We start from the raw sequence: 23,689 nt of genomic DNA on the forward strand, positions 1-23,689 counted from the left end.
AACTAAATTGGATAGATTCTTGTTTTGCTGCATCCGGGTTGATATAGCATGATTGTGTATCTATCTTTTTCACTTTGCACTGTACAGACAGATTATACTGTTTGTAATTTGCGTATGTGTGTGTAAAGAAGTTGAAATTGACTCTCTGTAGATGTGGGTGATCATGTGTGCCGGGAGTTTTTTTCTATCTTGAAGTGGTTTTGGATGTCTGTATCCAAAAGACACATTATTTACTGTCATTCCTGAAACATCTGATCTTTTTAATGCTTGCACACTGAAAAAAACTAAAATGCAGGTTTTAAAAAGATTAAAGAACTTAAAACACTGTGTTTCAGTTGATTACAGACGTTTTGGGGAATCTTGGGGCAATTTGGTATTGCTTCACTTTTTTAATATTTTTTCTCACTGAGATTTAGTCTTTTTTTCAAGGGAGTCCTGAAAGCTTAATCATACATTTTAATCCTATTTGTCTGGTTCAACAATAATCACTGTTGACTGTCACACAGCTTGAATCTATACAAATCATAAACAACAAAAATCATGCCAAGCTTTTCTGAAGTCAACAAGAAAACAAGCTTTAATGGCGTCAACAATCTGTATCCTGTCCAAGCTTTCCCGTTTTCTTGTTATTTATTTAATTGTGTCAGATTGACATTCAATTACAAATGTCCTTTCATTGTTTGTGACATAATTTCAATTTACATCCTTCACTGATCAACTCATCTGAATTTCTTCATAATTTCTTCATCCTCCTCTCAGACCTTCAGATGGATTATTCGCTGACAGATGACTTCTGCAAGAACCACTTCCTGGTCGGACTGCTGCTCAGGGAGGTCAGTGCTGCTCTGCAGGAGTTCAGGGAGACTCGCCAGATAGCCATCCATGTGCTGAAGAATCTGATGATGAAGCACACATTTGATGACCGCTACACCTCCAAAGTAAGCAGTGTCCTCTTACCTCTGTCTCTTGCATTTCCACTCCACTTCATTATCGGACGTGTGTGATCTTGAGAGGCTCTGTTGAGAGGATTTATGTGTTTTCAGAGCCAGCAGGCCAGGTTGGCCACCCTGTACTTTCCCTTGTTTGGTCTGCTCCAAGAGAACGTCAACAGGCTGAATGTGAAGGAAGTATCCCCATTCATCATCAACCACTCCAACAATGTAAGAGAGCCCCCTAGTGGTTCTTTTTAATATTCTATCTACCTTTCATTCACGAGATAAATGAATAAAGACGAAAACAACACGCAACCCTACCTCCTGACAGCTATACCCATACCCAAACAAACATAAAATACACAAAGAGAAGGAAAAACATAGTAATGACATCAAACCTGAAGGTAAAGGGTGCTGCAGTAGTCTCTGATTATAAGTAACTTGGTTACTAACTTGCGCATGGGGCCAATGAAAAACTACAATATAAACAGTGACAATTGTAACATACAGCCATACATATATGCATTTGTTTTCGAGCTGCATCATATTTAACTCTATTCCATTTGTTCAGCCAGGACTTAAACCTAATGGTTTTCCTTATCTATATACCCCAAATAGTATGTGGATCTGTGTCCATTATACTGTTGTTTTTCCTTAGAATGGAAGAGAAGATTCACTTCTTACCAACGCTTTGATGACACCTCCCAGATCCAGCACCTTTCTGGACACCAGCTTGCACAAAGATCTTTTTGGAGTCATCTCTGGCACCTGTGAGTGGTCAGAGAATGCTGGGAAATGCAAATTGTGTATAACATTTGGGTTTTACATGACTACAAAACTGCTCCGTTTTGTCTTTGGCAGCTTCACCTCACACGTCGTCAACCCCCAACATCAACTCTGTGCGCCATGCAGACTCCCGTGGCTCACTCATCAGCACTGATTCAGGCAACAGCCTGTCTGAGAAGAACAATGACAAGGGCAACTCTCTGGAAAAGGTACATCTCAGGAAGTGATGCAAGATTCCTGTGAAGTCATTTAATACAACGTGTTCAATATCAAGTTTAGGCTTCCTGTGACAAGCATTTTTTTGTGTGCACCAGTCATATCATATATCCACGTGTTGTGACAAAAGCACCTCACAAAGTCACCCTTTGTTAACTTCTTCCAATAACCTCCCCACCTTATCTGTGCGGCTGGCCATGGCAGACGGAGAAGTTTGTACAGAGACAGTCCGTCAAAGTCCTGCGCTACTTTACGGAGACTGAGGAGTCCATGCTCTCTGTGCGCACCAAGCGTATCACCATGGACTTCTCCCTCCTCTTTGTCCCCTGTGTGCCAGAGAGCACCCTGCAGCCCAGCATTTCACTACAAGTACAAAGCACCCCTCATTTTCCCCCGTAGGAGTGTCCCATCTGGGAATGTTAGTGTGTGTGTGAGAGAGTTTCCTAGTGTCCTAAAGCCTAAGCCCTTTCCTTGCCAGATGATTCTCAGGCTTAGGCCTGTTTGTTCTCTGGTGCCATAAAGTAGAGCTGCGGTTCCACAGGGCCTCAAAAGGTCTGTCTCTGCTCTTTTTCCAGATTTGTATAAGCATGCACGCTTAAGGGATTTCTCACATCTGAATTCGTCTCACGTATGCTGTGTCCTTTTTGCTTTCACTGAGAGACGTCAAGCTAAATCTAAATCTCAGAGAAAGTCAGTTAAACACAAATTATTTGATTTGAGTTTAATTTTTCTGTTGAAGCTGTTTCAAGGTAGCTTTTATCACAACGTGTGTAACAGCATAAAGGGAAAATGTGCAATTACTATCAACCCAAACTGCTTAAGCTTTAGAAGTACATGGAAATAACTGCACCACAATTTCACAGTTTTTGTACACCTTTTCAGGAAAAATAACTTTATCCATGAACTGATCCACTCTCCAAATCACTTGTTATAAGCCAAAGCCATAGCCTCATACTTTCCATTAAGTCACCCCCAGTCAATTTCATAGTCTAGACTAACTGCTGGCAAAAGGACATGCTTGGTACCTCGCCAAGCCCTCTCTGTGGTAGAGCTTCGCTGCTTTGGTTCTCTCTTCTCCCTGCTCTCCGCCTCAGCTGGAGAAATGGTGTTTGTTTTCTTTTGTAATTTTTTCCACAATACATGGAGCCCTGCAACATCAGAGTGGATGACTCTACTAGTGTAGCTTGACGACTGTAACCCTCGGCCGTCAGAAAACTCATATTATTCACGTCGTAACATTAAAAGTCTGTGTTTATAGTTTTGACTACTTTTCATTTCTAATTCAAAACAGGTCCAAGACTTAGTTGTCTAGACTTTGAACTATGACCACAAAGCTAGAAGTTAAACTGTAAAAGAACATCTTTGTAATTTAAAATTTCTATGGAAAATACCCTTTGTCTTTTGGAAATACGACATATAAACTGACAATAGTTTCTGTCGACGGTACTCATGGTTTTTCTTAAAGCAAAAGGAGCTAGACAGAGCAAATAGTCCAGACAGGATAATATGTGTGTCTGTCCTCTCCCTGACCGGATGCTTTATCCCTCAGAACCAGGCTGCTTCAACCTTGGGCAGTACCCTGCTGCGATGTGATAAACTGGACCAGGCAGAGATCAAGAGTCTCCTCATGTGCTTCTTACATGTGCTCAAAAGCATGTCTGAGGGTAACATCTCTCTCCTGAATATCCTTACTCACCATCTCTCTGTCGATGCTTAAACACTGAGCTCACGTGCATGTCTACTGTGTCAATCTGTCTCTTTCCAGATGCTCTGTTCACATACTGGAACAAGGCTTCATCTGCTGAGTTAATGGACTTCTTCACTCTTGTCGAGTAAGATGCCTCACATTGCTTTCATGACAACACTGACACTGCATGTAACGCTTTCGACTTTATTGTGACTGATTTCCACTTCCTGTTCCTTACAGAGTGTGCCTCCATCAGTTCAGATACATGGGAAAGAGATACATCGCAAGGTAATGTTGTTGTCAGAATCTGACAGCATTGCATGACTTTAATTCTTTTAAATGTTTTTAAATCTGAATAAAGGTTGAGTGTAGTTGTTTCTTTGTTTAGATTGGTTTGGCCGAGTTTGCATTCGTACTTCTGCCACTTTGAGTAACAGAAGCTCAACCTTTCAGAGCCTTTTATCCATGAGCTTATATTATTTTATGAACTACTACTATTGGTTTTAGCTAAATATTTTGACATTGTATGCGTTACTTTAGCTATTTTATCAGTTCATCCATTACTTTTAGCGAGTCCCGTTATCTACTTAGCTAAATATTGCAACAGTTTATTCATTACTTTAAAAAAACATTCTAATTAAACCATTTATCAACTACTTTAAAGTCACCATTTCAACTTTATATACATTACTTTTTGCTGACATAACTTTTCCACTCACTAACTAGTTTTCACCACTCTGAATGACGATATGTGGTGTCCTAATGGTGACTTATTGGTGAAGTTTTAGGTTATTTTGTCATTTCTGTTATTTCAAATAAATTGAGCTACTCCACAATCTGCCCATGGACCATCTGGCCCCTGTGGAAATAGCCCATAAGGGACAAGTAACCTTATACAATTCCTGGAGTACATTAATTCCTATTAAATGGCAGCATTTGGCCTTGACTCTTAGAGGACTTTGGGTGTTCACTCTCTCTAACCTCCCACCACTTTTTCCATCTCTATTCACCTAAATGCTGGCAAGTTTAACAAAATGAAATATAACCCGGCTCCTGCCCTCTCCTGCTTGGGTAAGACTGAAGGTGGAACTGACTTTCTCAAACTTAATGCATGATATCTTCTAACACTATAGAAGTTGCGGTGCTGTGACACAACCAATGGCTCTAAATTCACATAGCATTTATCTCTCTCAATTTTATGTGCATGCTGTAACTCCGTGCTTTAAAGCTGCTTCTGCAATTGTGTAACTAATCTGCATGCAAAATATATACAGCACAGCTTTACTGGATACATACTACAGTGGGTATATATGTGTAAATGTACTGGGATAAATTTAAAATCATACAAGATATTCAAGTAGATGTTATGAACCGATGTTGAAATGCAAACAAATTTGCTTCTGCTCTCAGAACATGTGAGTGACGTTGACACCACTCAAGTGAGCAAATGGTGTGTTATTCACCCTAACCTGCTTCACTAACCTACCATCCGTCTAACATTGACCTCTTTCCTCATCAGGAGCCAGGATGGGGCAGGACCTGTAGCACATGAGCGGAAGTCTCAGACTCTGCCTGTGTCCCGTAACAGGGCGGGAATGATGCATGCCCGCTTACAGCAGCTCAGCAGCCTGGATAACTCACACACTTTTAACCACAGTAAGTGCCCCATACTTTTCATCCAACCACCTCTACCAGAGGACCCCCGCCCTCCTCGACCTCACTCTGTAGAGCCTCTTCATACTTCTCACCATCATCAACATCACCCTCATGCTCTGTTCAAACCCAGCTTGCTGTCAAGCAGAAAACGCCCAAGAAGACATGGATGCAGCGTCAGTAAATTAGATTGAACTGGTGCCGAAGTATTTGTGTTCAGCATTATATTGATTTTATCTCAAGGGCTTAAGCTATTTGCTCAACCTGTCAAATGGCATCATTTAACTCAGTTTCTTTGTGTTTTCAGTGTAAGAAAGATTTCAAGTATTCTTGGAATATCTGTAGACCATGGTAAGAATGTATCAGGTTAACAGGAAGTTTGCAGACTGTTACTGATTTTGTTCATTTGGTTCAAATTAAGAGCATGCCCGTTTTAACTGAACACTAGCTTTCTTCCCATGTCTATTTCCAGCTCATCTTCTCTGAACTCAATTTTATATTTCATTCTCTGAAAAACACTATCCATTTAAGATGTGTAGATGGTTTTGTTCCAAAATACGACATGTTTGTTTGAGAAAGCAAATGCTGCTTGAAATGTATTCATAAATATCAAAAAAACTAAAATGTTGGCACAACATTTGTGCCTCACCAATGTGTCACTATTCATTTGATTAAAGGCATTGATGTTGTTCGTAAGATTGTTTCAGTTTGGAATAAAATGTTCTAGCTTTGTCTTTCACACAAAGGTTTCATATTTCAAGCGATCTTATATGTAATTGGTCCTTCTGTGCACTGTTGGGGGTGAAACAGCTTCAGCTTTCTGTTGTTTATTCTTTAGCCTACAGTCACTCGGATGCAGACGTGTTGAATCAGTCTCTGCTGGAGGCAAACGTTGCTACTGAAGTGTGCCTGACTGTCCTGGACACGCTGAGTATCTTCATCATGGGATTCAAGGTAACAGAAATAACAAAATACTGGACATTTATTAACTGAACTTTTTCTTTAAATGCAATATTTACGTTTTTATCATTTATTTTTCATTAAAAAAACTAAACGTGAAAGCTGTCTCTGTGTTTTTTAAATCAGATTTCGTCAGTTTCTAAGGACATCGTCTGTTTTCTCCACAGACCCAGCTGTGCTCTGACCACGGCCACAGTCCATTAATGAAGAAGGTGTTTGAAGTCCACCTCTGTTTCCTGCGGATCAATCAGTCAGAGACGGCCCTCAAGCAGGTCTTTACGTCACTGCGCACCTTCATCTACAAGGTATGAAGGACGTTGGTTTACCCACAATCCTCTGTTGCTGCTTGTGATGGTCCACAGCGTTCCCTGACGACCTGTCTGTCTTCTCCACCCTCTAGTTTCCTTGCACATTTTTTGAAGGGCGTGCTGACATGTGCGCTGCTTTCTGCTGTGAGATCTTGAAGTGTTGTAACTCCAAGCTGAGCTCCATTCGCAGCGATGCAGCCCACCTGCTTTACTTCCTCATGAAGAGCAACTTTGACTACACAGGTCGCAAGTCGTTTGTCCGGACGCACTTGCAGGTGGGATCGTCCTTCTGTTCTAGACCCAACTGATCATTGTCCAGAGAATAAAAGGCTACTTAATGTTCTGAAGACCCTGGATCTTTTTTAGCCGTTTTATTAGATTTATACTTCATGCGATTTCTTAATTTTGTGAAAAAATGCTTATAAACTGAATCTTGAAGCGATGCCATGTTACAGAATTTTAGTCTAGAAGATTATGCATAACTAAACTGTTTGAGGTCCGAGCTGTAAAATATGTTTTTTATATTCTCTGTAACTGTTATCAGCAGCAGTACCATATCCCAAATAAGTGTTGAAATTAATAATTTCACTAAGTACTGTCATGTAGTGGAATAGCAATACTTTTTTTGTGGACATTTAGATGAAAATGTATTTATTTCACAATTTTCATCATTTCCATATTTACACATTCAATGTTAAGGTCTGCGGGACCTCGAACAAATAATGAACTAAAGCCATTCTTATAAAAATGCAAGCCTTATACAACATGCGACAATAATAATTAATAATGATATGTTTCTTTTTTTATTCTTAGGTGGTGATTGCTGTCAGTCAGTTGATAGCTGATGTGATTGGTATTGGTAGTACCCGCTTCCAACAGTCTTTGTCAATAATCAACAACTGTGCCAACAGTGACAAAACTATTAAGGTCAGCAATTAATTTATGTGCATGATGGTTAAAACATATATGCTTAGACTATCAATAACATATCTGACTGCTCTCATCTCATCTTGACTGCATCCTCAACAGAACACAGCCTTCCCATCAGATGTGAAGGACCTGACCAAACGCATAAGAACCGTTTTGATGGCCACGGCTCAGATGAAAGAGCACGAGAGAGATCCAGAGATGCTGGTGGACCTGCAGTACAGCCTCGCCAAGTCTTACGCCAGCACGCCTGAACTACGCAAGACCTGGCTGGACAGCATGGCCCGAATCCATGTGAAGAACGGAGACCTGTCAGAGGTCTGTTATCAGGGACTCTCAGTGGATGAATAGGTTGGACTTTGGTATGATGGTGGCCAATTGAACATGTGATAAACTTACTTTAGGTTTGTGTGTGTGTGTGTGTGTGTGTGTGGTGAGGTGTTGATACAGTATATCAAATATCATTTGTTTTATCCAGTTTATTGTGGGCTGTTTATTGTGGGCTAATGTTATGTGGGTGTCGGTGTCCCATAAAATAATGAATAATTTCAACATCACTTTGGATATCTGACCTGAGTTGTTGTTCACAGGCGGCCATGTGCTATGTGCACGTTGCAGCCCTTGTAGCAGAATACCTGCGGAGAAAAGGTGCTTCAATAATTTATTTTTACTTGCATGCCACACGATCGCTCCATTATGTATATTCAGTGTCACCTTTCTTGTTTGTGCTCGCCTATTGTGGTTGATTGTTGTTATATTGTCTCATTGTGTACTGTGCTCAGGTATGTTCAAGCAGGGATGCTCAGCCTTCCGTGTCGTGACTCCAAACATTGATGAAGAGGCAGCAATGATGGAGGACGTTGGCATGCAGGACGTCCATTTCAATGAAGTATGTGGCTGTGCTAAAGGCCATGCTAAGAGTTGAACAAACTGGCATGAATTCAGTCTGACGTCATTCGTTTGAATTAATTCCATTTAGAGTTTCAGAGTTTTATATTTTAATGAAGACGGGCTCTTGCACCTACTGAGGTTGAATGCACGTTTTGTGAGTTGCTTTAAACAAAAGCATTTACCAAAATTAATGTAATGATAGTGTACTGTGTTCATCCGTTGCAGGAAGACAAAAACATTTAACTTCTTATTTTTAGCTCTACAATATTTCTTGTTTTTAAATATTGAATCATAATTTAAGTACTGACTGTCTGGCTTTCTTTAATATTTCATAACAAATATAGTAGCTGACTGCCAAAATATCAAACAATATAAGCATTATGAGCATGCCACATGTTTTCTAATTTTGAAATGAGATATAATTATATTATATTTCTATTTCCTTTTTGGGAGGAACAAAATGAAATCATATGAAATGAAATCTCACAGTAATTGAGATTACAAATGTTTTTCTCATAATTAAGAATATAATTTTTTAATATTATAACCACTAAAGAGGAAGAGCGACACACACTGATATGTTACGACTATCTTAACCACGGTCATTTTTGTGGATGTTTGCGTTCCCCCATTTTCATATCAAATACTTATCTATTGTTCTCGTCTTTTCCCTCAGGATGTCCTAATGGAGCTTTTGGAGGAGTGTGCAGATGGACTGTGGAAAGCAGAGCGCTACGAGCTCATCTCTGACATCTACAAGCTCATAATCCCCATTTATGAGAAGCGGAGGGACTTTGAGGTACATTTGACTTTTTATCTCTCTACAACAAGTCCATCTAAATTAGCCCAAGTGTTGACAACATGTTGTTCTGCATTTGCACAGAAACTGGCCCACTTGTATGACACACTGCACCGTGCATATAGTAAAGTGACAGAGGTCATGCACACAGGCAAGAGACTGCTGGGCACCTACTTCAGAGTGGCCTTCTTTGGCCAGGTAAGTTACACTTTTTATTTTTCCAAAAGAAACATATTGTTTATTGGATTTTTTTGCACTAACTGTATTTAAAATGTTTCAAAATTGTATTTCACAAAAGAGCAAGAGTATTAGTTTGGTTGCTGAATGTTGCAAATTAATTCGCAGTGAGCATGGGGGCTGCTGAAGCTGTTTTAATTGTATTTTTAAGAGCATGACCGCACACAGTGGCATTTTATGATCCACTCTAATACCCTTCTCTGCTTTTTGTCCTCTTTGAAGGCAGCGGTAAGTGTGCAGTAGATCTTTCTGAGCAGCATACATCGTTGTGTGCTGTTGGTGCTCTGCTTTTTACTCGTTTTTGGAACAGTGTTGCATGGCGCTCTTTCACTTCTGCTCTCATTCCAATCTTTTTGCTTTTGTGTTACATATTTGACTTTGTAGGATTTAGTTCTGACCCTCATTTTTGTCGTATCTTGTGAAATAATGTGTTGGGTGTGGTTACCTCTGCCCGTGTGCTTTGATAGAGATAAATACATCCATGTCTACTCCGGCATCGTGGTCTTATCAGTGATGCAGTAGTAAAAATTAGAGTGTGTTGAATTTATTCTGTTTTGAGATAGTCCTCATGGAATAACATTGATTTTATTTCCTGCTGGCCACACCCCTGTAGCAATACTACTTTACAGACTCGGAGGCGGAGGTAAATCAATAGGAAAGCCAACGTTGCAGTTGGACTGCAGTGATGTGTTCGGCAGTGTTGTGCTCATTGGCTTATGCATTGCGTACCTTTTAGCCTGTTTACTCCTCCTTTGTGCCAGCGTTAGAGTCGTTCTAATCTTAGTAGGAAAGCTTTGATGTGCATGGCTTTACCCATCTGTTCGTGGGACCTTTGACCATTTAGTTACAAGACAACAAGTACTCCCACTGACGGTGTGAAGTCTGTGCTCCCATCTGTGTCCTTTTGGTCTGTCTTACATTATTCACCCCACACTGACACACAAACTGACTTTTTGGGACTTTTGATAGAGTCTTGTGTATTTGTGGAATCTGCCAAATCGTTCAGTCCAGCAGGAACTTAAAAAGTATTTTACCATTTCATGTTAACAGATTGTTGTAAACACTCCCACTCACATCCCATGTATGGTTCGCTGTGGCACTGTTTACTCCTTTTATATTGTATTAGATAAAGTGGCTGTTTGTTTTTATTCATCCTGACCATGTTTTATCTGTTTTTAGGGCTTCTTTGAAGATGAAGATGGTAAGGAGTACATCTACAAAGAACCCAAATTCACCCCTCTGTCAGAGATATCTCAGAGGCTCCTTAAACTGTACTCTGACAAGTTTGGACAGGAGAATGTGAAGATAATTCAGGACTCTGGAAGGGTGAGACTTTATGGATATTTAATTTGAGATGAGCGTTAGCCCATTATTTTCATAAAACATAGTACTAATCTGTTCTACTTTCTGCAGATTAACCCCAAAGACCTGGACTCTAAGTATGCATACATCCAAGTTACACATGTGACACCTTATCTGGAGGAGAAGGAGCTGGTGGACAGGAGGACAGACTTTGAGAAGAGCCACAACATCCGTCGCTTTGTGTTTGAGATGCCTTTCACCATATCGGGCAAAAAGCAAGGCGGGGTGGAGGAGCAGTGCAAACGCAGGACTATACTAACCAGTAGGTAGCCCTAAATACTGTTAGTGGGAGTTGTGCATATGCTATTAAAGACGTACTATTTCAGACTTGCAGAGAAAATATTTTGTAAAGAATGTAAATATTGGTGCAATACAGGCAGCGGTATCCCGACTTTTAGTCTCTAGTAGCGAGCTGATACGCACAGAGCCGTCGGTGCCAACAGAAAGTTACATGCAAACTGGAAGCAAAACTAATTTTATCGTAACTCTGCAAATATTTGCCCAATCAATGTAATTCCAACGGATTCTGAAAGCTAAGACGCGTAGCTGTCCATTACAGTAAAGGTAAAAAAATAAAATAATGTGTCTGTGGGGGAGGGATGAAAGAGAGGAGAGCAGAGATCAGCTGCAGCGAGCAGGGGACAGACTTCACTGGCTTTTCACTGCCTTTCAGTTTTGAGCAGTGTTTTATTTGTAAATAATGTGTTGGGGTTTTAAATAATAGTATTAGTATAGTTTCTGGTTTCAGAGTTCAGCCACTTGCTGGCTCACCTAAACCCCCACTGAAGGCTTCCTTCTTGGCCCCACAAACACAAAGAAGGACAGTGGGAAAAGAACAGACATGAGGCCATTCTTAGGAGGAAACAGTGCAGTAGCTGCATGTAAAAGCCTCTCTGCATGTCTGAGTACTGCAAAAATGTGTTCTGTCTTCAGCTGGACAGTAACTGGTTACAGTAACTGGTAAAAAAAAAAAAGTGCAAAAATAATTTTGCCAAAAGGACATTTTTTGACATATTTATTGATAAATAAGAAGTACCAGGCGGACTGTCATCATTACAGTACTAAAAGGGTTAATATGGATATTTCTTAGGCACACACATCCTCTGCATCAAATGATCCTAAGTAATCTAAAGAGTGCTACATGTTTTTCTTTTGCCCCTAACGTCAGACCACCCCCAGCCAGAGTCTGGATATCGACACATTTGATAGGCACACGGTGTGGAAGGCTGTCACAAGAGTATCAGTTGTTGATTAAGGCATTACATGACTCAGCAGAAAGGTCCTGGGCATAAATGGAAGATCTTGATTAGATTCTAAAGGTGTCAGCTGTTTGTCAAGGACCTTTCTTAATCCTAATCACAGTTATATTGTTTTACGGTGTAAAAGATCTCAAAGTTCCACCTTGAATTCTTATCTTTATTATCTGATAGCTTTTAAAAAGATGCACAAGCACACATGTGAGTGGATCCTGGGCTGTAAAACTAACTTCATGAATCATTTCTTCTTGCATGTGCTTCTCTAATAGTCCAGCTGTTCACCCTCCTCTTCATGTTTCTGTCCCACAGCCACGCATTGTTTCCCCTATGTGAAGAAACGCATCGCAGTGATGTATCAGCATCACACTGATCTGAGCCCCATCGAGGTGGCCATCGACGAGATGAGCAAGAAGGTGGCCGAGATCAATCAGCTTTGCTCCTCCAGTGAGGTGGACATGATCCGTCTGCAGCTCAAACTACAGGGCAGCATCAGCGTCCAGGTTCCTGCTTTGAATTTTGTGAACACACACATATATATATATACATACACACACACACACACATACACACACACACACACACACACACTGGACATACCTAATGAAATGATCACAAACATGACACGGCTCCTATATCTTACCTCAGGTAAATGCAGGACCGCTGGCGTACGCACGAGCTTTTCTTGACGATGCAAGCGCCAAGAAGAATCCTGATAACAAGGTCAAGCAGCTGAAAGAGGTCTTCAGGTGAGATGAGCTAACAGCTTACAATGTGTACATACAAATCTACTCTGTGCAATTCTCCTTTTAATACATCTTACCGCTTTGCTTTTTGAGCAGGCACTTTGTGGAGGCATGTGGCCACGGTTTAGGTATTAATGAGCGGCTGATCAAAGAGGACCAGCAGGAGTATCACGATGAGATGAAAGCCAGCTACAGAGAGCTAGCCAAAGAGCTGTCCATCATCATGCATGAGCAAGTGAGTATTGGATCAGTGTAATTACATTCTGCATTGCTAATGTTACAACTGTTAACTGCTGAGACGTGTTTTGCCATGTGTTACTGCCATTAATTAAATGTTGGATAATAATTGATAACATGTTTTTTGATAACACCATTCTCTGTTTCTCCCTTGTGCTGACATGAACAGATTGGATGGTAATGCAAAAATAACCAGTATGCAATAAAGACTGAGTTGTTAATTGTTGATCCAGCCGATCAAAAGGCATCTGTCCTCAAATATTAGCCAAAATGTTATCGCTTTTGCACTGTCAAACCATTAAAACCCTGACGTTACAGGGTTACTTACAGGGAACAGACAGCTGCTCAAGCTAAGGTCCAACACTCGACCATAAAAAACACGTTATCTGATTGGATCTCTTTTATCTTTACATCCATTGCTAAACTTAAAACCCAACTGTTTACTCTTCCTCTACACTGGAACCAGAGGTTATTTAGACCAGCAATCACTAATCTCTTTTAGATTGTTGACATGTACTTTTTCTGCATGTTTGTAAAGTATGTATGCATGTATGTATGAACATAAAAGTTTGAAAGTGTATGATCTGCATGTGTTTATGTGTGCATCGGAATGTATACATACAAATATTTCAATATTTCTTACACTTTGAAAGATTTTTTATTTTTATTTTTTTACTTATTTGTTTTCTGTAGTCAGTAATCTTCCTGAATGGGGTTCTGAGAGTTAGGAAATATTAATATTTGCTTTCTTGCTGAGAGTTAAATGTGAAAACCATAGGTAACGCATTATTCTAATGCTTAATATGGCTGTTAGCTGTGTAATCTAATTTTATCAAAAATACATTATAAATGCATTCTGCAAATAAATCATATGTACACAACCTGAAGTGGAAAAACAATTTGCCAGACCGAGCCAGGCTAGCTTTCAAGTTTCCATTTGTTTCCAGTTCCCAGGCTTCATATTTACCCCACGGACATGTGTGGTATCGCACTTCTCATTTAACTCCCAGCAGGAAGAAGTCAAACTATCCCTATAAATATGGACTTGCCAGTAATTAAAGTGCTAAGCAATGTAAGATAAATATATCATTATTCTTCGCTTCCAGATCAGTCCTGTAGAAGATGGCATGAAGAGCGTTCTTCCAGACTCGCTTCAAATCTTTAACGCCATCAGCGGCACGCCAACCAGTGCCACCATCCACGGCATCCCCAGCTCTTCCTCTGTGGTATGATGCTTGCAGGGAACTTGGCACCCTCTGTACTCGCCAACCAGCCATGCCGGTGAAGCCATATTGTCGGAAATAAACCCAATCCTGCTTCTCTTCAGTCAGCTCAAAAAGAAAACTGACAAAAGCACAGCCACCTCTGGCCACCTCACACCTTTCTCAGTGAACAATGACCCAGCCCCTGGACTTATGTAATGTTTACACTTCATGGTAAATGTGTGAGATGTCTTGACAGTACTGAGGTGGATCCTGAGATCAGAGAAGGGATGGAGCAGGAGAGATGAAAGCCTTTGCAGACTTTGGCCAGATCGAAAGCGTCACCTGTTTCTACCTGAAAAGACGGCTTTCCATGGACACGCCTCTTGGAATCCTTAATATGCATGTCATTACATTACATCCACCACCATCCCAACGGCCCATTTTTGTTTATTTTGATAATGTTTCATTGTTTTTTTGTATGTACAGTATTCCACTTTTATAAGCCCTGTAATGATGTCTCGATGAACAGTATGTGCTGCAGACATTGACACTCGTCTCCTTGTACATGAAGTTATATTTCTACTACAGGGCGTCCTATGACTCATGTTAGCATTCAACCTTAAATCACTTCAATGTCTTAGAATGGGAGCGTTTTTAAATATTTAAAGCCATTGCATACAAAAAAAGTATATTCCAAGTTGTTTATTAATGTATATAAAAAAGGAATGTGTGCAATATTTGCAAAGTATCTTGCTGTATGGGACTCATACACTGTAAAGATGATGTTCACCTTCTTGCCAAAGCGATGAGGTATCGAACCAAATACTACGCCTACTGTGGAAGTAATATGAAGCTTTTACCATTTTAGTGTTTATTGAAATTGTTTTATATTTAGGCAGCAAGGGTTTTTTATTTTTATTTAACACAAAGTCACTGTTCTGCTGTAAACAGAGATGTTTCCTAATGCTTATCTTTTAAATAAAACACACTCATTTCTCTGCACTTGTACGAATTAATCCTTATTTTAATTCCACATTTACTGTATTCACGTTTATTCTTGGGTTTATTCTTACATTTAGTTTGGTTGTGGGGAAAGTAATACTTTTTATGAGGTGTTTGGGACTGAACTTAGCTAACGCCGTATCTCCAACATCTCATGCACCCTCCCATCATAAAAGCAACACAGTCAGCAGTGTGGACGACAGATCAAGGTGCTTAAAAAAAAGCAACATTACGAAAACACTCCAACAGTGAAGGATCAATTATCAACTGCTCCCTGCAGGAACCTCAAAGGAATATCAAACAGAAGTTGGCTTCACTCAGACAGCATGACAGGTGAGTTGGCGAACATTGCTTTTCAAATCGTGAGCAGAAAGTGCAGACGCCTGAAAGACGAGTCGGACCAAATATTGGGAGAATAACTATAGTTTATAAATGGAGGTTATAGTCTGTGGGCCTTTTTTCTCTATGAAATGCAGCCAGTTTTTCAAACTGAAATCTTTGTATGTGCAGATAACGAGGATCCCAAGAAACGGAAGGAGAGCAGAGGGAGGGTAACGCACTTCATTAATTGGATTCATTGAATGTTTTTGCAGTTTTTGCTTATAATGGTTTAGTGAGACTAAATGATAATCCATCGAGATAACAAACTAACCGTTTCAATATTACATTCACTGTATTACTGCTATAAATGACTGAATATCAAGCACTATTTAGGTCAATTTATTTCCTTTATTGTATATTACTTGAGTGTTTCCATTGCTTGCTACTTTATACCTGCATGTTTTACCATGATATATTTATTTCACATGTATTTTTACTTTGTTTTTTGTAAAAGCCTTTTTTTACACTGATAAAATGTGCTGCTCCACCTGATGAGCACTTTTAATTTTGGTATACAAAGTACATTTTGCTGCCTGGGATGTATAATAATGACTTCCCCTGCTGCTGCTGTTTGATCCATCAGAGCAAGGTGTTGTGCGGTTACCCGATCAGCATCTTCTTCATAGTTGTGAATGAGTTCTGCGAGAGGTTTTCCTACTATGGCATGCGAGGTGAGACTATTTGTAACCCTGACAATAAAACATAATTAAATTTAATTATTTTTTTACTGTGATTTTCAACGGTTTTGGTAAATGCACATTTCATTGTAATCTGTTGAATATTTCCAGTTTCGGTTTTCCAAGTACAATTTGAATTGTAGGTCTATCTAACTTGAGTATTTAAACATTTTGCTACTTCTACTTTACTATTTTTAAGTGGCAAATTCTGTTACTGTACTACATTTACTTTGTAGATTCAGATAAAGAATACAAAATACAATACAAAGACTTTGCACAACATGACCAACATTTCAGAGTGGATTTTAGATTGATGATGATATTCTGTAAAATAAGAAGAAGCTTAAGTTTCCTCTGCCCGTTCACAGCGGTCCTGGTGTTGTATTTCAAATACTTCTTACGCTGGGACGATGACTTGGCCACCTCCGTCTACCATATCTTTGTGGCTCTCTGCTACCTGACCCCCATCCTCGGGGCCATTGTGGCTGACTCCTGGCTGGGAAAGTTTAAGTGAGTTTATTTATTTTGTCAGTAAACATATGCAAGTGGTTAGAACATGATTATCTCTCAGTGGTGGAACGTAACTATGTAAAAGACTATGTAAAAGAAGGCCTACTACGAGGAACTTTTAACTGTTAATGAAACACTCTTAATTTATTAATACCTCTGTATGTCCATACTTGCAAGTAAGAAAGACCACCAGCAAGAAGGTTTCTATATAATTGTCTGCTACTACACTGGTCCAGGTACAGGAGAATAAGAACTGAGCGGGGCAGACAGTCAGATCCTGATGAAGTAAAATGGCAGGTTTTCTAAATCTAAATGGTATCTGGTGCAAAAAAACACTTCCTTTTATTTGCACAGGGGCCTCCAAAATGAAAAGTCTTTGTTATGGCTTTAAGTAAGAAATTGGAGTAGTGTATCCCTTTTTTTAATTTCAGAAGGAAATGTTTCTACCCATCTATTTGTACAGATAGTTAATCTTTACTTTTCAGATTCATATTTTAGATTAAAGTTATATGATAAATTACAATAATAGTGGTTATTACACCTCTGCTATCTCTTTCCTTCTTCACCTTACAGAACTATCATCTACTTGTCCATTGTTTATGCGATCGGCCAGATTACGATGGCTATCAGCGCAGTCCATGACATCACTGACACAAACAGAGATGGGACACCAGACGACATGACCTTTCATATGTGGGTTTCTTTTTCACTACACAAATAGTGGAGCACGGTTTTTAGTGTTTGGTAGGTCGTTTTCATCACATATTTCAACAGTACCCACAGTGCTCATGCACATGTTCCTCTTCACGTTTAGCGTGTTGTCCATGGTGGGTCTCTTCCTCATCGCTCTGGGTACTGGCGGCATCAAACCTTGTGTTGCTGCCTTTGGTGGAGACCAATTTGGTGATCACCAGGTTAGAACTGTATTCTTCTTCAATAAGGTTTAACTTTTAGTTGTGACGATGACATTACTCTTTACTGCAAATCCAATTCAGCAAATTGACTAATACACTTTTTTTAAACTGTCCATCTGGAACAATGTTAATTAAGTGGCATACTCTTTAAGGAGGCAGAGCTACTCCAGCAGTACATGGATGAGTGTACCAAATTCCTTGCAATCCCTTAATAATGTGTACACTTCATTCAAGATCACACATCTCAACCATATGGTGGCACGAGAGGAAAAGTCGGCTCCTCTAGGGAAATTGCAATCCCCGTGTCACTAACAGCTAAAAATATTGTTTGGTTGTATCAATAAATATAATACATAAAGGTAGCAATCACTTTTTATTTGTCAACACATTATATTCAGCTTTGAGAAAGTTGCATACAATACAATATCAAAGGTCACTGACTGTATTTTTCTGTGCAGGAAAAGCAAAGGAGAACTTTTTTCTCTGTGTTTTACCTGTGCATCAATGGTGGGAGTCTCCTGTCAACCATTATCACTCCAATCCTGAGAGGTAGATATGAACAAGACAAAGTTTATGACAAAGCCATTAACTATGAATGAGTGCACAAGTAATAACAGTCCTTGGGTATGCGTCACAAAATTGCAATGACAGTTGTTTTTCTCAATCTCCAGCTCAGGAGTGCGGCATCTACAGTAAGCAGAAGTGTTATTCTCTGGCCTTCGGTGTCCCTGCAGCACTAATGCTGGTTGCACTTGGTATGTCTGAATAATTTGGAGATAAAGCAGAAATGTAAAGATTTGGTACATATACAGTGTGCACTGATAACGATGTTGTGCCTGTGATGCCCCTTACAGTGGTGTTCATCATTGGAAGTGGTATGTACTACAAAGCTGAACCACAAGGAAACATCATGCTTGATGTGTGTAAATGTATTGGGGTGAGTCTGGTTTGCATCATTTGGTTCAACACATTCTGCATTAATGTGTTCCAACAGGTGATTTATGTGTTTTTAAAAACATATTTTATCCTTCCCTTTGTTTTTCAGTTTGCCATTAAAAACCGCTTCAGGCACAGAAGCAATGACTATCCAAAGAGGAAGCACTGGATGGACTGGGCAGAAGAAAAATATGCTGTGAATTTCACTTTACTTATTTCTTTAAAGTTTCTAACGAGCTGTTTCAGCAGTGGAATGACAGCGGATGGTTTTATGTCTGTCTGTGTCATAGAAACTCCTCATTGCTCAAATCAAAATGGTGCTCAGGGTCCTCTTTTTATACATCCCACTCCCAATGTTCTGGACCCTGTTTGACCAAAAGGTATTTAAAAGTTACTCGTACCTTAGAAATGCAACATCACTGATTGGCAGAGGAAGCTGTACTTTACTCTGCATCTTTATTAAAGGGTTCTAGATGGACTTTGCAAGCCACCAACATGGATGGGAACTTTGTAAGTTTGATAATAAAACCATAAATATATTAAAATTATCCAAATTATTTAACAACATGTTCAAATTATGTCTTTGTGTCTGCAGGGGCTACTTGTTATACAGCCTGATCAGATGCAGGTGAGTTGAAAAAAAATTAGAATATATATGTTTTATATCAAATGTATTTTGTAATTGTAATTTGAGAAAATTCTCACGACAATGTATGTTTTTGAAGACTGTAAACCCCATCCTGATCCTGACGCTGGTGCCTATCATGGACAGCTTAATCTACCCTCTGATCAAAAAGTGTGGCCTGAACTTTACGTAAGTACCGCTGGAACTTAGTGACACAGCTTTGGGCTTAAAAGAAACCTGACATTGGTCCCTTAGTTGGTTATTAAATAACTAACAAAACTGTAAAGAGGGAGAAACAGCTATAAAATAATATATAATAAAATACCCTGGCTCTATAAAGCTGACTAATTAACATAAATTCTCTTTTATTTAATTATTTAACAATTTAGAGAGGGTTATGTGCTGGAGCAGTATATTTATTGTGTCTTGCCTACAGTAGGCCTAACTGTTCTTAGCAACAAAAAAAAGTCCAGCATATAAGCCTGCTTTCAAACTATACTGTAATGCGTTATTATTTATTATAGTGGTTTTTAAAGTGGCTGGATTTTGTTAACTTTGGATAGACTCAGGCTGGTTGTTTTTCCACATTTATGATATTACAGTCATAAATAATAAATAAAAATAGACATTAAGTGATGTAATTCTCTCACATTTTGTAAAATTCAGTAACTGGGTTTAATGTTAATTCAACAGGTCTTTGAAAAGAATGACAGTGGGGATGTTGATGGCATCTATAGCTTTTATCTGCGCTGCTTTGGTTCAGATTGAAATTGATGTAAGTAGCGAACAGTTATGTTGAGCTCCTCATACACTCTAAAATGCACATCAGTTCAGGGAATAATATATTTTAAAACTCATTCAAATTTCAGAAAACATTACCCACCTTCCCATCAGCCTTTCAAAGTCAGTTGAAATTACTTAACATGGGCAGTAATCCTGTCACGGTTACGCTGCCTGGCGTTGATTCTCTTGTACTTCCTGCAGCTCAGGTAAGTCCTTATCCAATCATACAAAACTTTTGCAATTGGGGAATTTATCCAATTCTGTAGCATTTAAGCCAAAACTCCTTGCTATGTGTACACATTTCTGCACACATTCGCAATGATTGCATAGTCCTAACTATTCTTTTTTTGCAGGCCAGTGAGGAATTCTTCACATTTGACACAGAAATAATCACAATGTCAATAGGCAGCTCTGGGATGGTGAAAAATATTTCCTTGGCCAAAGAAAAGCGACAAACGCTTCTCATTACCGCAAACATCAGCGACAACTGGATTATGGTGAGTTAGAAGCACTAAAAATCATCAATAAAGGCACACAATAGGCCATTTAAGTTAAATGAATCAATATTTGTTGTCTTATTTCCTCAGACTAATGATCTGACTTCCAAACCACAAGAAGGCAACAATGCAGTCCGGTAAGTTGATTTACAGGTGTTTAAACTGGTAACTAATATGCAAATAATTGATCAATTGACCAACAGATACAGATTGTGAAAATCACACAGCTGTATCCCTAATCTTTATCTGCAGATTAAATAGTTTTAAATTAAGGGATTCCATACATTGATTTACTAACTGTTTTGACATCTCAATATGTTCCCTTTTCAGATTCATAAATGGAATGAATACTGCAGTAAATGTGTCACTTTCTGCAGCTGAATTTGGAGTAATTGAGCCATTATATTATTCCAACTACACCGAAATAGGAAATGGAAAGTAAGGATTTTTTAAAAATCAATACTGCTTTTATACTAGAATCATTATTTTATGCAAACACTAATTTTCTTTTCTAACAATCAGGTCCGTCTTCACCATACGGAGTGGTTCAGAGTCATGTGAATACAGCAGGGACTTTGGATTTGGAAGTTCATATACCTTCTTTATACCGAGCACGTTAGTCATTGGACCAAATGTATGTTGTTGTTTTTTTTAAAAATCTCTTTTAGGAAAATATTAAGCTTTTATTAACAAAAAAAAGGAAACTATATTTGTGTAACATGTTTTCAGAGAGGTACATCTTAAGAAAGTACCAAGGGTGTGTCACAGACATGGTTTGGATTCATGCATTATTTTTGGTTTTGGTCTTTTCATGGGATTTTCTTGATCATACCACAATATAGAGTGAGCTAGCCTCACATTAACTGTTAAACATATAGTCATTGTTATGCTCCAAATCCATCCAGCTAACTTCTTTTCAGTCACACATGTTGAGGAACACCATCCTAAACTGAACTGTTGTGATTATTTGTTTCAGTGTCAGGAGTCTATCACAGTGGCAGAAGACATTAAGCCCAATTCAGTTCACATGGCTCTCCAGATCCCACAATACTTCTTCATAACTGTTGGTGAAGTGATGTTTTCTGTGACTGGTCTGGAGTTCTCCTACTCACAGGTAAAATTGTATACACATTTTTACACTTCATGACAGTGCTGCACAATCAAAAAATGAGTTGTAGGACACAGAAAACAAGAAGATTTGATTGTGTTTGTCTTTGATAATAGTTCTGTTTTCTTTGTTTTTGGCTAAATTCATCTTGTGTGCTTCTTTTTGTGTCTTCAAGGCACCTAGTAATATGAAAGCAGTGCTGCAAGCAGGCTGGTTGCTTACTGTTGCTGTTGGCAACTTCATTGTTCTGATAGTGGCTGAGCTTGCAAAGATTCCCAAACAGGTAAAACAACAACTAAACAAACAAAAAAGACTAATTAAACTCATAACTAAACCTGAGAGACACAAAGTGACAACATATTTTGAGTGGGAGTGTCTGACATGTTTTTGTGAGGCCGTGACCCAGGATGAGTTATTAATACCACATTTGTCCTTCTGTCTTTTTCTTTCAAAGTGGGCAGAGTATGTCCTATTTGCCTCTCTCTTGGTTGTAGTGTGTGTTATCTTCTCCATTATGGCATATTTCTACACTTACATCGACCCTGCAGCAATTGAGGCCCAGTTCACAAAGAAGGACAATGAAGATGACGAGGATGATAAAAGCCAGCTACAGAAGCAGCAGCTCAAGATGGTCAAGAAAGATTCAATTAAAAGTCACAAAGATGAAGATGATATGGCCAAAGAGAACCGAATGTAAACATTTATATCTGATGTCTAATATCTACACAAGATAGTGTGTGTGTGTGTGTGTGTGTGTGTGTGTGCGTGCGTGCGTGCGTGCGCGTGCGTGCGCGTGCGTGCGTGCGTGTGTAAAGCACACAAAGTTCTTCAGTACAACAAATTCATAGAATGTTATTTCTAGTATTATTAAGACAGATAAACCATTCATATATATTTGGTTTGAATTGCTCTTTTATATTTATGTGCGTGATATGTTCAAGTACACAATAAAAATAATTCAGTTTGAGTTTTTTTTGGACGCACAATTCTTGTAACTAATTCTATTTTGCCAAAGGTCACTGTGCATGTAATTCTTATTCATAGCACTCTTCCAGACGGATATCAAATCTCCAAAATATACTTGAGTGATGAGTCAGGCCATTAACTGAGCTGTGAGCTCTTAAACTGGTCTAGAAGAAGAAGTTTTCATTATTTGAGTGTGAAAGTTCTCTACACTTTGGAGGTATGATACAATAATCTTAACTCAAGATCAATTTAACAGATTTTTCTGGATCCTTCAACTTTATGATCTCATCAGCTGCTTTTTTCCAAAAAAACGTGTATACGTATACGTATAGTATGGGAAAGACTTTATGTTGACTATATGATCCCATGATTGTATCATTGGTGTCTTTGTAATCCTTGGCTGGAAGAACACCAACAATGTATTCTCAAGTTTATTAGATATTTTTCACAGCAGGGAAAGCACCGTTGTTACTGACAACATGAATGATGGCTTTGAACTAGCATACACATAAGCAGTATATCCTTCTGCAACATGTGACAATGTTATCCATAAAAAAAAGTCTAAAATGTCTGACATAGTTTCTGGTCCATTGATTAAACACAGCTTTAATTATTTTCATGTGTCCAAAATGTAAAGTAAAATATGGTGTCAAACATATTGGTGACATTTTTTTAATTTGTCTTAGAAACTATGACATGTAATTTAAATTAGACCGACAACTGTTTTGCTGTAATTCCTCTTGCATGCTTGCAGACAGCTCTTCCTATTACTATTCAATTTTATAGACAGGACAAAATTGTACCCCAGCATTTTATCAATTCTAATCTGATACGACAACAGTTGCAGTTTTGCAATTAGGCAAAACAAGTGGCTATGTTCCATAGGTACAATCTTTTAAAAATGCGATTACAGTTTCTGTGACAGGCTGTTAACCTGATATCTGATTGATACCAAATTGGCTGTGGGTCATTATTGGTTCAATGTCATCAAAGTTTATCAAGACCTTGTTGATATCTCATTATGTTTAGAAGATGAAGCATGTTGACGCATGTTGCCACACAGTGGATACAGGAAGTAGTGGACTGTTTGC

The 23,689-nt window shown here is 38.9% G+C and overlaps 2 protein-coding genes across 7 annotated transcripts in view; both read left to right on the plus strand.

Annotated features, from left to right (window-relative positions):
- The window catches only part of zmp:0000001200 (dedicator of cytokinesis protein 9), a 71,035-nt gene extending 55,838 nt beyond the window's left edge, over positions 1–15,197 (plus strand). For 3 of the 6 annotated variants that reach the window (XM_068571789.1, XM_068571788.1, XM_068571791.1), the window contains exons 31-53: positions 760–938; positions 1,044–1,160; positions 1,591–1,702; positions 1,794–1,927; positions 3,484–3,598; positions 3,700–3,766; positions 3,862–3,909; positions 5,141–5,277; positions 6,113–6,228; positions 6,402–6,539; positions 6,635–6,817; positions 7,356–7,469; positions 7,572–7,787; positions 8,060–8,117; positions 8,252–8,358; positions 9,037–9,159; positions 9,244–9,357; positions 10,576–10,722; positions 10,810–11,020; positions 12,324–12,514; positions 12,660–12,760; positions 12,854–12,992; positions 14,101–15,197. In XM_068571789.1, coding sequence (XP_068427890.1) covers positions 760–938; positions 1,044–1,160; positions 1,591–1,702; positions 1,794–1,927; positions 3,484–3,598; positions 3,700–3,766; positions 3,862–3,909; positions 5,141–5,277; positions 6,113–6,228; positions 6,402–6,539; positions 6,635–6,817; positions 7,356–7,469; positions 7,572–7,787; positions 8,060–8,117; positions 8,252–8,358; positions 9,037–9,159; positions 9,244–9,357; positions 10,576–10,722; positions 10,810–11,020; positions 12,324–12,514; positions 12,660–12,760; positions 12,854–12,992; positions 14,101–14,226 — 2,993 coding nt within the window. In that variant the 3' untranslated portion in view covers positions 14,227–15,197. The remainder of the gene's footprint in view (positions 1–759; positions 939–1,043; positions 1,161–1,590; positions 1,703–1,793; positions 1,928–3,483; positions 3,599–3,699; positions 3,767–3,861; positions 3,910–5,140; positions 5,278–6,112; positions 6,229–6,401; positions 6,540–6,634; positions 6,818–7,355; positions 7,470–7,571; positions 7,788–8,059; positions 8,118–8,251; positions 8,359–9,036; positions 9,160–9,243; positions 9,358–10,575; positions 10,723–10,809; positions 11,021–12,323; positions 12,515–12,659; positions 12,761–12,853; positions 12,993–14,100) is intronic. The other 3 variants (XM_068571793.1, XM_068571792.1, XM_068571794.1) reach the window with 1 other exon arrangement.
- Positions 15,198–16,231: 1,034 nt separating this feature from the next.
- slc15a1a (solute carrier family 15 member 1a) lies at positions 16,232–22,329 on the plus strand. Its single transcript, XM_068571989.1, has 21 exons — positions 16,232–16,253; positions 16,628–16,769; positions 17,343–17,462; positions 17,584–17,683; positions 18,142–18,232; positions 18,355–18,438; positions 18,538–18,620; positions 18,729–18,815; positions 18,910–18,999; positions 19,085–19,129; positions 19,215–19,247; positions 19,345–19,433; positions 19,938–20,019; positions 20,114–20,233; positions 20,381–20,524; positions 20,615–20,661; positions 20,855–20,962; positions 21,047–21,158; positions 21,501–21,638; positions 21,808–21,915; positions 22,087–22,329. Exons 1-21 carry the CDS (start codon positions 16,247–16,249, stop codon positions 22,327–22,329), a joined length of 2,073 nt encoding a protein of 690 aa, XP_068428090.1. The 5' UTR covers positions 16,232–16,246.
- Positions 22,330–23,689: the final 1,360 nt, after the last annotated feature.

The sequence above is a fragment of the Clinocottus analis genome, unplaced genomic scaffold (genome assembly GCF_023055335.1).
Source record: "Clinocottus analis isolate CAN_PGR_092001 unplaced genomic scaffold, fCliAna1.0.p SCAF_12, whole genome shotgun sequence".
Classification (NCBI taxonomy): Eukaryota; Metazoa; Chordata; class Actinopteri; order Perciformes; family Cottidae; genus Clinocottus; species Clinocottus analis.